The sequence below is a fragment of the Rattus rattus genome, chromosome 2, assembly GCF_011064425.1.
Source record: "Rattus rattus isolate New Zealand chromosome 2, Rrattus_CSIRO_v1, whole genome shotgun sequence".
NCBI lineage: Eukaryota > Metazoa > Chordata > Mammalia > Rodentia > Muridae > Rattus > Rattus rattus.
The window spans coordinates 166,864,744-166,880,546 of record NC_046155.1 but is presented as its reverse complement, the minus strand read 5'-3'; the positions used below and the strand labels follow the sequence as shown (position 1 = coordinate 166,880,546).

The following is a 15,803-nucleotide window of genomic DNA, read 5'->3' as shown; positions in this document are numbered from 1 at the left end:
TACAAAGGGCACCTTGCCATCATCCCACCTCTTTCCTCTTCTACACCAAGTCCCGAAGTCACCCAAAGAGCAACTTCATCTTCCAGATGACCAGGAAGATCAAGCTCTTCCTGAGAGAAGATCTTGATCTTCAAGAGAGCCCAGTATCCCATCTACCGTAGCCCGTTGTAAAATCGCTGGGCTCTATCTGTCTGCACCAGGACGGTCCTAGCTGGTTGCTAGGCACGAGACTCTCAACCATGGGGATAAAGCGACTCCTGGGTACTGCCACACACTCCCATGCATCAGGAGACTTGGCCCTTTGGAGGAGGGAGGTGAATCCAATTCCTTGCCGGCCTCATGCCTCCATCACGGCCCCCCCATGCCCATGCTCTGAGGTAGCCATGTCATGGGGCCCAATGTTCAGATGGCAGACACTTGGGATGGAGGAAGGGGAGGGAAGATGTCCCATGCAGTGACGGGCAGGGGGAGGGAGAGGACAAAAAGAAGAGAAAGGAATGGACCAGGGAACAGGGGATCAGAAGCCCCTTGCTCCCTCCTTCCTTCCTGCCTGGCTTGTTCTGGGCTCCACAGCCCCTGACATCTGGGGTGGGGGAAATCCCCAGCCCCTGTGTTCAGGATGTGGGCCTGAGCAGCAGGCCTGGGGTCAGGAGTGATAGGAAAGACAGATGACACCCAAGGCTAGACCTACCCACTTATCCAAATTGAGGGCCTGTGGGGGGCAGGGCAGAGAGGGGAAGAAGAAGCACATGGTGAATGACCCCCAGACCCCCTCACCCATCCTCATCCCTGTCCCTTGCTCCTTGGAGGTGGAGCCTTACCTCTACACCGGCCTCCACAGTATTGGCCAGCATCTCTTGCAGGGCTCGAACTGACAGAGACTGCTCCAGGATGAAGCAGCAGATGGCCAGATCGGGGGGTACATTCTAAGGTGGGGCGAGTCAATATTACTGGAGCGGTAAGGCTCGCAAGCACTGTTTCCCACAATGTCTCACTCATCCCTTAATCTGAATAGTCACTCTCCCAGACACCCAGACTCAATCCTCACCACACAAGAAGCCCCAGATCCTGCCAGGCATCTCACACACCAAATTTTTGCCAACAGCACAGGGAACACCATTTCCAGCCTCCTCCTTCAGATTCCTCTGACTCACCCAACTCCATAGAAACTTCCAGATCACCTGCATCACTCCATCATTCTGTGTTCCCTGGTCTCAACTCTGAACCTACTCCCATGATGTGCTTCCCTGCAAATCACCCAAAATCTCTCCAATCCTAGAAGAACATTACTTCTGGCCTTTGTTCCTGCCATACTGTAGGACAGACAGACAGACAGACTGCCCCTCAGATCCCTAAACTCCCTGCTCCTCAGATGTCTGTTGACACCACCCCACCACCACCACAGACTATCTCCTCTCGTCCCCAGACCCTCTCCTCTGGTCCTCTCCCCTCTCACCTGACTACACCTCACTCTCCCGGACTACAGGCTTCTCTGGCCTCTCGGTCTCCATGCCCTCCTGACAACCCTTACTAAAATTCTCCTGGATACCGAGCCCTCCACTCTTGACTTCAAAGCCACCTACATTTCAGATTCTAATTTCCCTCCATGCCTAGAGCCCTCAAAGCCACACACGCTCAGGTCCCTCATACTCTTCCCATCTCCCATGGGACACAGTCCTCTCCTGTTAGGTCCCCTTTCCTCTAAACTGCCTAGGTCCCCTCCTCCTTTGATCTTTGCCCCTCCTTCCTGAGACCCATGACCACCCATTCTCAGTGCCCACAGGAATCCTCCTTGACATCCAACCTTACCCTCACCCTTCACCACCACCTAAGACTCCGCCCTGACCCTAGACCCCGCCTTTCGTTCTCCAAACCCCGGTCCACCTACCTCAGATCCTGTCCCACATTAGACTCCATCTCCACCTCAGATCCCACACTTTTCTCTTCAGAGCCCCTATGCATACCTCAAATCTTATCCCACCTCAGGCCCTGCTTTTAACTCTTCAGACCAAGCTTGTCTCAGATCTTGCCCATCGTTAGACCACGCCCCCACGCCAGGCTCCGCCCCTTCAGGTCTCACTCACGCACCGCCCATCTCAAAATTCTCCCATCAGGCCACGCCCCCATTAGTATTCATTCTTTCCGATCAGCATCCCCCCCCCCCCGCACCCCCGTTTCAGGCTCCAGAGCCTCTTTTAGAAGCCGACCCTGCCCTCCTCCGGTGCACTGTGCTCACAGACCTGCGCGTTGCTGGTGGGTTCGAGGAAGCAGAGGCGATTGCCGAAACCCTCAGCGGCCAGACACAACTTGAGCTGCTCCTTGAGTACGGTGGCGCTGCACTGCAGGACCACTTCGTCGTCCTGGGAAAACAGAGGGACGAGGTTCCTTGGTGGGAACCAGAAAGGACAGAAGACACTGTCTGCCATGGAGCTGGTTCTTTCCTCTTCTAGAAAAGATACCCTCCGCACCAGCCGGGCTCCATTTGTTTATCTGGTTGGTTGGTTGCTTGTTCATTTATTTTTAAGCCAGCGCTTTTTTAAGTTTTCCAGCTTGCCTTGATCCTAGAATCATGAGAGACTCCTGCCTCAGTTGTTGGAATTAACTGGCATGTGCCCCCAGGCCTCGCTTCACTTTAAAATAGAGAAACTGAGGCTGGAGAGATGGCTCAGCGGTTAAGAGCACCCGACTACTCTTCCAGAGGTCCTGAGTTCAATTCCCAGCAACCACATGGTGGCTCACAACCATCTGTAAAGAGACCAGATGCCCTCTTCTGGTGTATCCGAAGACAGCTACAGTGTACTTATATATAATAAATGAATAAATCTTAAAAAAAAAAAAAATAGAGAAACTGAGGTTTAAGGGAGTCGAAATCTAGCTTCTCTCTAGAGGCCTCCTAACGGAGGGTCTGCAAGGTGACACAGTGTGGAAAATATCGACTTTCTTACAAATTAAATGTTTTGGGGTGCTTTCTTTGATTTTGTTTTTGTTTTTTTTTTTTTTCTTTTCTTTCTTCTTCTTCTTCTTCTTCTTCTTCTTCTTCTTCTTCTTCTTCTTCTTCTTCTTCTTCTTCTTCTTCTCCTCCTCCTCCTCCTCCTCCTCCTCCTCCTCCTCCTCCTCCTCCTCCTCCTCCTCCTCCTCCTCCTCCTCCTCCTCCTCCTCCTCCTTTCTTTTTTGAAACAGGGTTTCTCTGGCTGTCCTGGAAATTTTTCTGTAGACCAGGCTGCCCTCAAACTCACAGAGATCCACCTGCCTCTGTCTCTAGAGCTCTAGGATCAAAGGCATGCACCGCCACAGCCAGGACAATTTTTAAATTTTTATTTATTTATTTATTTATTTATTTATTTATTTATGTGTTTTTGTTTTCGCAGCAGAGTGTCAAGTAGCCCAGGCTAGCCTCACAATTTTCCCTGTAGTCAAGGATGACACTGAGCTCCTGACACTTCTGCCTACACTTCCCAAGTGTTGGGATCTCCGGGGTGTACCACTTTGCCCAGCAAATTATTCCATTATGTAACAGAGAAAATTAGTTCAAGAAATTTACAGATGGAGCTGGAGGGATGGCTCAGTGGTTAAGAACCCTGGCCGTTCCGTCTGCCTTGAGGTGTCATTGGCCAGGGAGATACCCACCCTCAGCCCCACCCTCAGCCCCACCCTCAGCCCCACCCTCAGCCCCACCCCCAGCCCCACCCCCAGCCCCACCCCCAGCCCCACCCCCGCACTTGAGGCAGATGGGAAAGCTGGTCCACCTCCCACTTGGTGGCTGCAGCACTGAGGGGAACAGGGAGCAGGCTCCATTCCTTGCCTGGGCAGCACAGTAGAGCTGGCTTTGGTGGCATGGGTGGCAGTAAGCTTGCACAGAGGATGTGAAGCTGGAGAATGGGCCCTGCCCCTTGATGGCTGCGGTGTTAGGTGAACTAGTCAAGGCAGTGCTGGAGCGCCTGCCCTGGTGGTGTGTGAGGAAAAGCTAGCGGGCTGAGCAACTCAGCTACCTCCAGACCCAGATCCGGGGCTTCGAGGTGGCCCACCCCAACATCTACCCCATCTATGAACAGCTGAGGCACATGAAGGAGACCACCATACAGATCCAAAGCTGCAGGGTCTCCATGACACAGGGCGAACAACAGGACATCCGAGAGGAGTCCTGGTGAGGATCCAGTATTGATAGCGCAGCAGAAGCCAGAGGCCTCTAAACAGACGATGACTCATTGCATTCAACGTTTGCAAGTAAAGACCTGTGGACAGAGAAGTGTGCTGTGGGACACACTGGGGCACACTGCAGCTTTCATGACCAGAGGCTGCTTTGTTTCGTTTTGTTTATTTAATTTTTTTAAATTTTCTTTTGGTGGAGAAGATGAAAGGACACAGAAGGCAGATAGGAGGGGATGGGGAGATGGGTGGGATTGGGGTCCATGATGAAATTCACAAGGAATCGAGAGAGAGAGAGAGAGAGAGAGAGAGACAGAGACAGAGAGAGAGAGAGACAGAGACAGAGAGAGACAGAGAGAGACAGAGAGAGACAGAGAGAGACAGAGAGAGAGACAGAGAGAGACAGAGAGAGAGAGAACTTGGGCATTACTTAGCAAGACTTCACTGGCTGTCTTATGCTTACTGAGAGCTTCTGCTCATTTAACAGAGACTTCTTGAATATGACTTACCTGCCAGGCACGGAATACATAACATCAAATACAGGAGGGAAACCCTGCCCCCAGTGAGCTAACGTGCTCTGTGTATGACAACATCTATAAACAGGTCAGTTAGTACTTAAGCTTATAGTTAGTGGCAGGTGTTCTGGGGGGAAAAAATCAGCCAGTGTGATGTAACAGAGTAGCATCAAGGTAGGTGGGACGTGGGGAGGGGAAGTGACACACAGCTAGCCAAGAAGATGACCTTTTGACCTTGGGTCTTGTCCAAATAGAAAGCGGCAGAGCTGTTCATCTGTAGGGAAGAATGTTCCAGTGAGTGTAGGAGGTGTTAAGGACTGACAAGTGAGATGGGATCCTGGGAACGGCAGGACTAAGGGGTGACACGAGGTCAGAGGTCACTTTGAAATTTTATTGGGTGTTTTTTTTTTTTCCTCCCATTTCTCTGGATAAGGAAACTGAGCTCAGACAGAAACGTTCAAATCATTTTCCCAAAGAGAGAAGGCAAACTAGTGGCAAAGCCAGCATGTAAATCAGAGCCTGGAATCTAATCGTGACAGCAAACCTAATCACACAGCGTCGACGCCCACGGTCTCCTGCATGAGGAGGAACTGAGGAGGAACCCTGTTCCAAATGCTGCTTCCCAAACTGGTTAAAAGGATGCACACTTGGCATCCCAGCAACTCCAGGAGCCGAGGCAGAGGGATTGCTTGAGTCCAGGAGTTCAATACCAGCCTGGACAATAGAGCAAGTCCCTATCTTGATAGATAATAGATAAATGATAGACAGACAGATGCTAGATAGATAGATAGATAGATAGATAGATAGACAGACAGACAGACAGACAGACGGCTAAATGAGTAGATGATTGGTAGATAGTCGACGAAGAACAGACTACAATTAAATAGTGAAGTTTCCAGAGCCAGGAGTAGCTGGGCAGAAGGGTCACCTTTCATCCCAGCATGTGCGGGGGTAGGGGGACAAAAGAAAGTCACATATCTATGAGTTCGAGTCCAGCCTGGTCTACAGAGTGAGTTCCAGAACAGTCAGGGCTACGCAGAGAAACCGTCTCAAAAACAAGCACACAAACAAAAAAGAAAATAAAGAAAAAACAAAGCTAAGCAAGACGGTTCAATGCCTTTTGTTATTCCAAATATTTTAGACATGGAGGCAGGAGGATGTGGAGTTCAAGGTCATCCTCCTCAACGTCATCCTCCGATACCTGGGAAGTCTGAGAGCAGCCTGACTACATGGGACGCTGTCTCAAAAACAAGCAAGCAAAGGAATAACCACCACCACCACCACCACCACCACCACCACCACCAACAACAACAACAACAACAACAACAACAACAACAACAACAACAACAACAGCGAAACGCTAAAAGCAGCTTCCTCGGACCCCAGCATCCCACTACCACCACGCCCATGCTAGAACCTGCCTCAGGGATTCGGGGTCTGCAGGAAATCTGAACGTTTACCCATCCCCCTGCCCCCTGGATCCAGAGGCCACTGCATTCAAAGCAAGTGAAAAGATCAGCCGGGCTATGGTCAGTGCCCTTAATTATCAAAGAAAATAGAACAAGAACCAGAAAATAACATGTCTGGTCTTATATCAGGGTGATTGACATGCTATGAAAGTTGTTATTAAAAATAGTTGTGTCGGGGTTGGGGATTTAGCTCAGTGGTAGAGCGCTTGCCTAGCAAACGCAAGGCCCTGGGTTCAGTCCCCAGCTCCGAAAAAAAAAAAAATAGTTGTGTTGGGCCTGGAAAGATGGCTCAGTGGTTAAGAGTGCACTTCCAGAGGTCCTGAGTTCAATTCCCAGCACCCACATGGTGGCTCACAACCATCTGTAATGGGATCCAATCCCCTCTTCTGGTGCGTCTGGAGACAGCGACAGTGAACTCACATATCATATATGTACTCGTGTATCAAGAAAAAGAAATGGTGATTTTTAGAAAATAGGTGTGTTGGACCTTTCCCCGTCTGTTGCAGAATCTGATGTTGCCTGTGGCCTTGGTCCAGCTAAGATGTCTCAAAGCCTTGTTAAGGATGTCTGGATGGGTGGGTATGGGGTTAATGATCCTCATCGCTTCTAAAGTCAGGAGTGCTGATAAAAGAAAGCTTTGAAAGGCTCCAGTCCTGCGCCTGCCCATGGCCACTAACTGCTCCCTGAGCCCACTCAAGATGAACACATTAAGCAAACTGTGTTTGATGGGGACATGGAACATCACTGTATACCTGCCTACCATTTACAATGTGGCATTAATAAATGTGTCTGAGGGGGATAAAAATTGGTGTGGCAAGACGGGTGGTGTGTGCACACACCTTTAATCCCAGCACTTAGGACGCAGAGGTGGAGGGTTTCTAAGTTCCGGGCCAGCCTGGTTTACAGAGAACAACATAGAGAAACCCTGCCTCAAAAAAAAAGCCAATCTCCCCAAAAGAAAAGTACTGGAGGAGCAGAGGTAGGTGGATCATAGTGAGACGAGCATGACCTGCATTGGGAGTTCTAGGCTAGCCGGAGACCTTATTTTTAGTGAGTGTGAATGTTCACTGGGGTTGTATGTAGTATCAAAATAGTGGGGTTGGGGATTTAGCTCAGTGGTAGAGCGCTTGCCTAGCAAGCGCAAGGCCCTGAGTTCGGTCCCCAGCTCCAGAAAAAAAAAAAAGAAAAGGAAAATAGTGAAGATGTGACTAACTCCACGTGCACAAGTGCAGATACACGTGTTGGTGTCAGGAACTGCTTTCGCCTCCAGCAGTGATGTCACCTGGTCACCTGCGCATCTGTTGCCATGGCAACAGTCACACATTCCCAGCAAACCTTTGGTTGAGCTCCCACCTTGACCTGGGAGCAGTTGCGTCACATTTCAAATGAAAGGCAGATCTTTCCTGCCCCCTTCCTCTTTTCTCTCTCTCTCTTCTCCCTCTCTTACCACCACCTCCCCACCCCCTGTCTACGCCATCCCAATAAACCTCCTCCACGTGAGACCGTGTTGGCCTGGTGCGGTTTGTCCAGACACGAGCCTCGATTTCCATCCCGACAACAAGCAAATATGTGATACAGCCACACAGCAGGTTCCCATAGGATCCTCCACAAAAGGGATTCAGGCTAAGATACATGCTGCATGTCAAAAAACATCCTGAGCACACATCACATATGAAATTCTAGTGGTGACTGACAACGTGTGGGTGGGAGAAGGCTCGGACCGAGTGATTGCTGGGAAGGGCGGGAGGGGCCTCTGGGGTGAAGGAAGTTTCGCCATGCTGGTTACTTTGTTTGCAAAGTGTGTCAAAACCCACATATACCAGACACAGCAGGACTTGAGAGGCAGAGACAAAAGGATCAGGAGTTCAAGGTCATCCCTGGCTATGTGTCAAGTGTGAAGCCAGCTTTCCGTACATACAAATCGTCTGGAACACCACCCAGTTGTTTGAATCTGTATAATTTGCAGCTTGTCAGTTATGCCACAGTCAAGTTGACACCAAGCCTCTCTAGGTTACTTAGGCTGGTCTCGAACTCCACAACCTCCTTTAAAGTTGGAATTTTCCTTTTGTTTAACGATACCAATAAATATGTAAAGAATGGCTTGGGTTGCAAAACGGATTCTTTCTTATAGGGGGGGTACAACGCAATAGAGATTTTTTTTTCTTTTCTTTTCTTTTCATTTTTTTGGAGCTGGAGACCGAAGTCAGAGCCTTGCGCTTGCTAGGCAAGCACTCTACCACTGAGCTAAATCCCCAACCCTTTTTTTTTTTAAAAAAGAAAATACCACACAACCTCAGTAACCTTGAGGCAAACAGACCCAGGCTGGGGCCATTGACCCCCTGACACTGACTACTCTAGCAAGCCTGGGTCCAGATCTCCTCTGTTGAAAGCAAGACTTGGTCTCCCAGGGCACTCAGAGATGCCACTTCCTGGCCTTGACCTTGGGCAAGTTTACCACTTGGGGCTTGGTTTCCCTCAAATCTCCCAGGGAGATAAAGATAGGGCCCTACCTCAGAAGATAGGGCAATGAGAATATAATTAGACACCTCAGGAGGCCGAGGCCCTGGGCATGGGGCCTAGTGCAGAGTGACTGCTCAGGAGCTGGGAGCCATTGGCTTTTTAGGGCAGTGGAAGGCCATGGTGTAGGCTAAGGGGCTGGGGCTGGGAGAGGCCCTCCTCCAGTGGCTTCACATCCAGCTGTCCCCATCCTTCATTACCGGCCCCAGCTGTTTGTTCCTCCCTCCCAAGAAACCGGACCCAGCCTGCCAGGGTCCTATTCTGGGTCAGGAATGCTGCGTCAGCATTTCTGCATGGACCCAGGACCTAGGGGAAGGAGGGAGAGTGCAGGGTCAGCAGACCTGGCCCCAAAGAGAGACCATCTCCCATACCCCAACCCCCATCTCGGCCCGGGGGAGGGTATGGTGGGAAGGACTAAGAAAGAGGCAGCCCCTCCCCCCTCTTGTCCCCTCCCTGTCCCCTACCCAGAGCCCAGAAAAGAGGGCTATTCTGGGAGAGACACCTGTTGTCCCAAGTCCCATCCCTGCCCCCAGCTAGGGATCCGAGATTCAGGGAGACAGGACCAGAGGGACAGCAAAATGCAGAAGGCTAAAGCCAAGGGACAAGAGACAAAGACAGAGACAGAGACAGAGACACAAGACATACCAAGGAGCTGGAAGAGACTTCATCACCATACCCTCAGAGGCCACACTAGTTAATCCTCCTCACCAAAACCGAGGAGGAAAGTACATTTACGATCCAAGAGACCCCTAAGGAGACCTCCAAAAGCGGGGAGTAGAAAAGAAAGGTATTGTCCAGTCCACCCCAGCCCCCTTCCCAAGAATTTAAATAGGTCAAAGCCTGGAGCAAGACGCAAATGAGGGCTGGGGTGGCGGGGTGGCGGTGGAGGACGGCTAAATTAAGCCAAAGAATTAGAACCACCTTCCTCAAGTGCCTGCTTTCAGAATGGCAGGAGGGGGGTGGTGCTCCCTCAATGACCCCAAATCTCTTATGTCAGAAGACCTCCTCCTGCCCACTCAGTCCTCCTAAATCCTGCTAATTCTCCGTGGTCGAAAAGGTGATGAGAAAAGACGTTAACAACAAAGTGACCTCGATTTCAGAGACCACCAGCAAGCAGGGAAGAGACAGAGAGGGACTCTCAGAAAAGTAAGCAAGAAATAGCCCCAAAGCCTCCTGACCCAGACAAAACATACCGTCCGCAAAAACTGGACCTCGTCCTCGCCTTCACCTCCTCCATCACCCATGATGGCAATCCCCGGGTGTCCCGGGCTAAGGTCTGAGGATGGCGAGAGAGGGTTGCAGGCTGGGCGGGTGGGCTGAGGGCAGGCTGGGGTCGGAGACCTCTAGGGAAGCCAGAGGCACCCGCGAGGGAGATGGAACTGCAGGAAGCATGCCCTGTGCCGGACTCAGATGCAAGAAGGACCCCGCCCCACCGCACACCTATTGGGCAAGTATGGGACAGGCCACGCCCCCGTCCAGAACCCCGCCCACAGCACAAACTTGGTGGAAGATGTTCGCTTCAGTGGTCTGGGCGTCTAGAAAGTAGCTGAGTGGCCATGACCACAGTGAGATATCATGTATATATATGTTTAGTTAGCTCTCCCTCTCCCTCTCTCCGAGTAGCATGTACCTCATGTAGCATGACTAAACTCTGTATGTAGTCAAGGATGATCTTGAACATCTGGCCCCATCTGATTTATATAACGCTGTGGTTCAAACCCTGGGTCACTTGCATGCTAGGCAAGCATTCTACCATTGGGCTACACCCTCAGCCTAGTTCCACCCTTTCTCAATGGCTAAACTGAGCTTTACCCTTGCCGCAGAATAACACAGTTGTGCTTGGATGCACACCACATCCCCTAACATTAAAAAACAAAACAAAAACAAAACAAAAAATAACCATTTAGTGTCAGACATAGTGGTACAGCTCCTCATCCAAGTTCTGAAGAGATCGAGGCAGGAGGATTGTAAATTTGGAGCTGAGGCTGTATAATAAGACCCTGTCTCAAAACGGAGACAAAAACAGGGTTGCAGTCATGCCGATAGAGTTTATCTAGCTGTCACAAAGCCCCGGGTTCCATCCGGCACCACACAAACTGGGTGTGGTGGTGCGCGTCTGTAATCCCAGCAAGCAGAAAGTTGAAGACAAGAGGATCAGTAACTCAAAGCCATCCTCGCCTCCCTAGCTAGTTAGAGGCCAGCCTGTGCTACATGATACCCTGTCTCAAAACTGTGTGTGTGTGAGAGAGGGGGGAAAGGGGGAGAAAACACCAGTCTGACCTTGAACTCACAAACATCCCAAGCCTCTGCCTCCTAGCACTGAGATTAAACAAATGTGTCACCCCACCCCTAGCCCCCAGCTAAAAACTGCCTTTTGGAATAGTCCTGGCTGATGTCCCTTACCCACCTGTTGCATTTCAGGTGTGAGCTAAGATCTTTTTATTACCACCCTGCTATTATTGGCATCCTTAACAGCAGAAAATAAAAGCACGTGTTCCCGGCGGGGACCTCCTGAATGCCTTGTAGTCCCCAGGGTAACCTCTAGGGGGCACACTTTCCCCGCTCTCACAGTGCCAAGTCTGCAGATGCGAAGAGCTGAGTTTGAGAGATGGAGTCAGGCACCTTACACAACATCTCAGGGGCTGAGCTGGGATCTAGACCTAAAGATAGGGTTCCTAACCGCTACACTTCAACACCTCCATATCTGCATATGATTTTCTAATTTAGCCATGTGGAGGTACATGTCTGTAACCCTCCACTCTAGGAGGTAAAGGTAGAAGGATTAGGAATTCCAGGCCAGCCTTGGCTACATAGTACATTCCAGGCCAAACTGCATTACATGAAGCTCTAGCTCAAAAAAAAAAAAAAAAAAAAAAAAAAAAAAAAGAGCCAGGATGGTGGCGCATGCCTTTAATGTCATCCCTTGGGAGGCAGAAGCAGGCAGAGCTTGGTAAGTTTGAGGCCAGTTTAGCCTACAGAGTGAGTTCTAGGCCAAACAGAGCTATATATGATCACCTGTCTCAAAAATAAAATAAATAAGGGCCAACAAGATAACTCAGCTAGTGGACTGCTTGCCCCCAAACCTGATGATGATCTGAATTCAATCCCAACAACCCAAATAATAGAATGAAGAAAGGGCTCCATAAGATGACTGCTTACCTTCACATGGCAGCCATGGTGGTGTGGGCAACCTACACACACACACACACACACACACACACACACACATATACATACACACATGCACACACACATACACACATGCATACACACAGACACATACATGCACACACACACGTCCACACACAGCCACAGCCACACACATACATACACACACGCACACACATATACATACACACATGCACATACATACACACATGCACACACATACACACATGCACACATGCACACACATACACACATGTACACACACATACACACATACATATGCACACATATGTGCACACACAGCACACACATACATACATACACACATACACACACATACATGCACACACACATACACACATGTACACATACACATACACACATGCACACACACATACACACACAGCCTTATACACACATACACACACTTATACACACATACACACATACACACACATACACACACACATATACACACATACACACATATACACACACATACACACACATACACACATGCATATACACACACATACATGCACACACACACCCACAGCCACACATGCACACACACATATACATACATACACACATTCACGCATACACACATACACAGAGACATACACACATACACAGAGACATACACATATACACACATACACATACACACACATACATACTCACACAAAATAAATGTTGTAATGTAATTTAAAAAAAACAGCTGGAGAGATGGCTCAGAAATTAAGAGCGCCTGCTGTTCTTGCAGAGGATCTGGATCATCTTCCCAGCATACACATGGTCGCTCACGTTTATAACTTAAGTTCCGGGGGATCTGATGGCCTCTTCTGACCGCCTCAAACACCAGGCAATAATGCTCATAAGCATAACATTAGATAAATCTTAGAGATAAACTAAGGCGGGGTGGGCAAGATGTAGCCAGTTAGTAGGCTGCTTGCCCGGTGTGCAAAGAGCCTTGTGTTTGGTCCCCAGCACTATATTAAACAGACCTGGTTGTGCACAGAAATCCCAGCACCCTGGTTGTGCACAGAAATCCCAGCACTTGGCGGGTAGGCAGGAGAATCAAGACTTCAAGCTCTTCCCATCTACACAGCAACTTAGCCTGGGCTACAGAAACCCTGTTTCAAACAAACAAAATGTGTGTGTAAACATCTTCTCAAAAGGGCTTAGGCCCACGCCTTTAGTCCCAGCACTTGAGGCAGGTGGATCTCTGTGAGTTCAAGGCCAACCTGGTCTACAGAGTGAGTCCTAGTCCAGCCAGATCCTGTCAATCAATAAATCAATAAAATGATGAGGATATTCAATAATAGAACACTCAATTAGCATATTTAGACAAAGCAGTATCTTGGAGATGGTGTAATTGCGGAACAAGCACGGGAGCTGATTTGTTTGTTTGCTTGCTTGTTTATATGAGGCCAGAAGAGGGCGTTGGGTCTGCTGGGACTGCAGTTACAGCTAGTTGTAAGCCACCAAGTGTGTCCTAGTGCTTGAACCCAGGTTCTCTGGAAGAATAGTCAGTGCTCTTAACCACGGAGCCATTGCCAGCTCCTAAGGACCTGCTTTCAAATCCCCAGAACTCACAGAAAATTGTGGCATTGCAGCTGTAACCCCATTGCTTGGACCATGAGAGGGAGGTGGAGACTGAGAGTCTCCGGGGCTTGCTGACCTGCTATCCTGCCGTGTGCAGAGGAGAAGAGGAAACACGGCAGAAAGTGAGAGTTAATGCCAAGGCTCTCCTCTGACCTCCATAAAACGTTTATGGACGCGCGCACACGCGCACACACATACGCACACACACACACACACACACACACACACACACACACACTTAAACCAGCACTCTACCATTCAACAAAACTGTATTAAAATACTTTTCAATGTAGATATTGCTTGTTAAACACTGGCAATAACACACTTGCATTAAACTGAATCTAAATTTGTTTTTTGGTGTTTTGGGTTTTGGGTTTTTTTTTGTTTTGTTTTGTTTTGTTTTGTTTTGTTTTGTTTTTGTTTTTTGGTGTTTTGGGTTTTTTTGTTTTGTTTTGGTTTGGTTTGGTTTTTGGGATATGGCCTTATTGTGTAGCCTGGCTAGTCTCGAGCTTCCTCTATAGACTAAGCTGGCCCTGAACTCACATAGATCCACCTGCCTCTGCCTCCTCCTCTGCCTCCTCCTCTGCTGGGATAAATTGGCAGTATTGTATTATTGAATTATATAATTCAGTGATCCATTATGTAATATGTAGTTATATATATTGTTTATTATATGGTACAATGTAACTTTGTGTTATATTGCATACATTAAATAGTTGCGGGGGTTGGGCATTTAGCTCAGTGGTAGAGCGCTTGCCTAGCAAGCGCAAGGCCCTGGGTTCGGTCCCCAGCTCCGAAAAAAAAATAGTTGCTTGGTAAATATTTTTCCTTAAATGTTTAAAACATTTAGAATATTCTAAGCAAAATGTGAAATTATTCTGTGTCATAATGATTCACATCATAGGAAAAAAATAAGATTTTGATGGTGTTTCTCGGGCCTGTAGTCATGACTATGTTTTAAGGCTTCTTCCTCTGAGGATGGCCATGGCAGCTTCGAGGGACTTTCTGGTGACAGGCCCCTTTTGCTTATCCACCCTTCCCTGTCCACGGGTGCCCTGGGGGTGATTCCTGTGACCAGCCTTGCCCATATCACCTCGGGTGATAAATCCTTTTGCCAATTTGACTGGGTTTGGGAACACTTCAGAAGACCGAGCCTCGGGTGTGTCCCGGAGGGCATCTCCAGAACGGCTTAACTGAGGAAGACAGATCCGTCCTGACCCATGGGCTGCGTCTCCTGAATAAGAGGCGCGGACCTGCCCAGCAGCAGTGTTCCTCTCTGCTTCCTGACTTCAGGTACACTGCGACCAGCTGCCTCGCGCTCCTGCAGCCCTGCTGGTCCTGGGCTTTCACTGCAGAACCAGAACAAATCCTTCCTTCCTAAGTCATTTGTCTTTTATCTCCATAATGAGAAGAGTGATGAGCCGTCCGCCCCCTTGTGGAATTGACACCGTTTTGGTATGAACCACCCAGAACCTACTTGCTAGGTGATACCATATACACAATTCCTCTAAGCAGCCTGGGTAATGGCTGCCTGCTGTCACTGTGCAAAGATTTCAGTCTCCATCTCCCAACCTCAACTTGGCATCTTCTGGCTTCTCACTGGTGTGTGTGCATGGGGGGGGGAGGGTGTCACATGAGTGCATGTTACTGCGGATGAACATGTGTGCCCTCGTGCAGGAGGAGAGACTATCTTAGCCAATGTTGGCTGGACCTCACCATTATTAGGGTGGCCTGGATGGCCAGCAGGACCCAAGGATCGACCTGCCGTTGCTTCCCCAGCACTGGGATTAAAGAGCGCATTCCGCCTTGCCTGGTTTTTTTGGTGGGGACTAGAGCTCGAAGTTGGGTCCTCATGCCTGTGTGGCCATCTCCCCAGCTCCAGGCTGCTTGTCTAACAGACTTACTTTTCCTGTCTGACCAGCTCTTATTTGTGCTTCTTTTTCCACGGTGCCTCATGGGAAGAAGTCTACTCTGTTATCGAAGGCAGTGTCTTTCTGACTTGTGGGTTTCTGCTTTGACTCAGATGGCCCCGCTTCCTTTGCGGTCACCGATGTTCTTAGGGGTGTGAGTGACCATCCAGAGGGCCTTGGAGGACGAGTGTTTGTGTACAAGTGCCAAGGTCCTCAGGACCTAGAGATACTGTCACACTGAAGGCTGAATGGGGTCTAGGGGAGATGGGGGGGAGAGAGAGAGAGAGAGAGAGAGAGAGAGAGAGAGAGAGACTGTACTAATAACGGATTGCTGTACTTGAGACAGGCAGGAGACACAGGAAGCTAAGATCCAGGCAGAGAGGGAGGGAGGAGTGAGGATCCAACCAGGGCACTATTTGATGGGAAAACTAAAGTAGGCCTTCTTGCCTGTGTGAAGAGAGTCCCACGGT

General features: G+C 49.3%; 1 protein-coding gene across 1 annotated transcript in view; it reads right to left on the bottom strand.

The window, feature by feature from the left end:
- The window catches only part of Ryr1 (ryanodine receptor 1), a 128,392-nt gene extending 118,501 nt beyond the window's left edge, over positions 1-9,891 (bottom strand). The window contains 3 exon segments of the mRNA XM_032894022.1: positions 822-926; positions 2,241-2,360; positions 9,841-9,891. Of these exon segments, the coding sequence (XP_032749913.1) occupies positions 822-926; positions 2,241-2,360; positions 9,841-9,891 (276 nt within the window).
- Between the last annotated feature and the right edge of the window lie 5,912 nt (positions 9,892-15,803).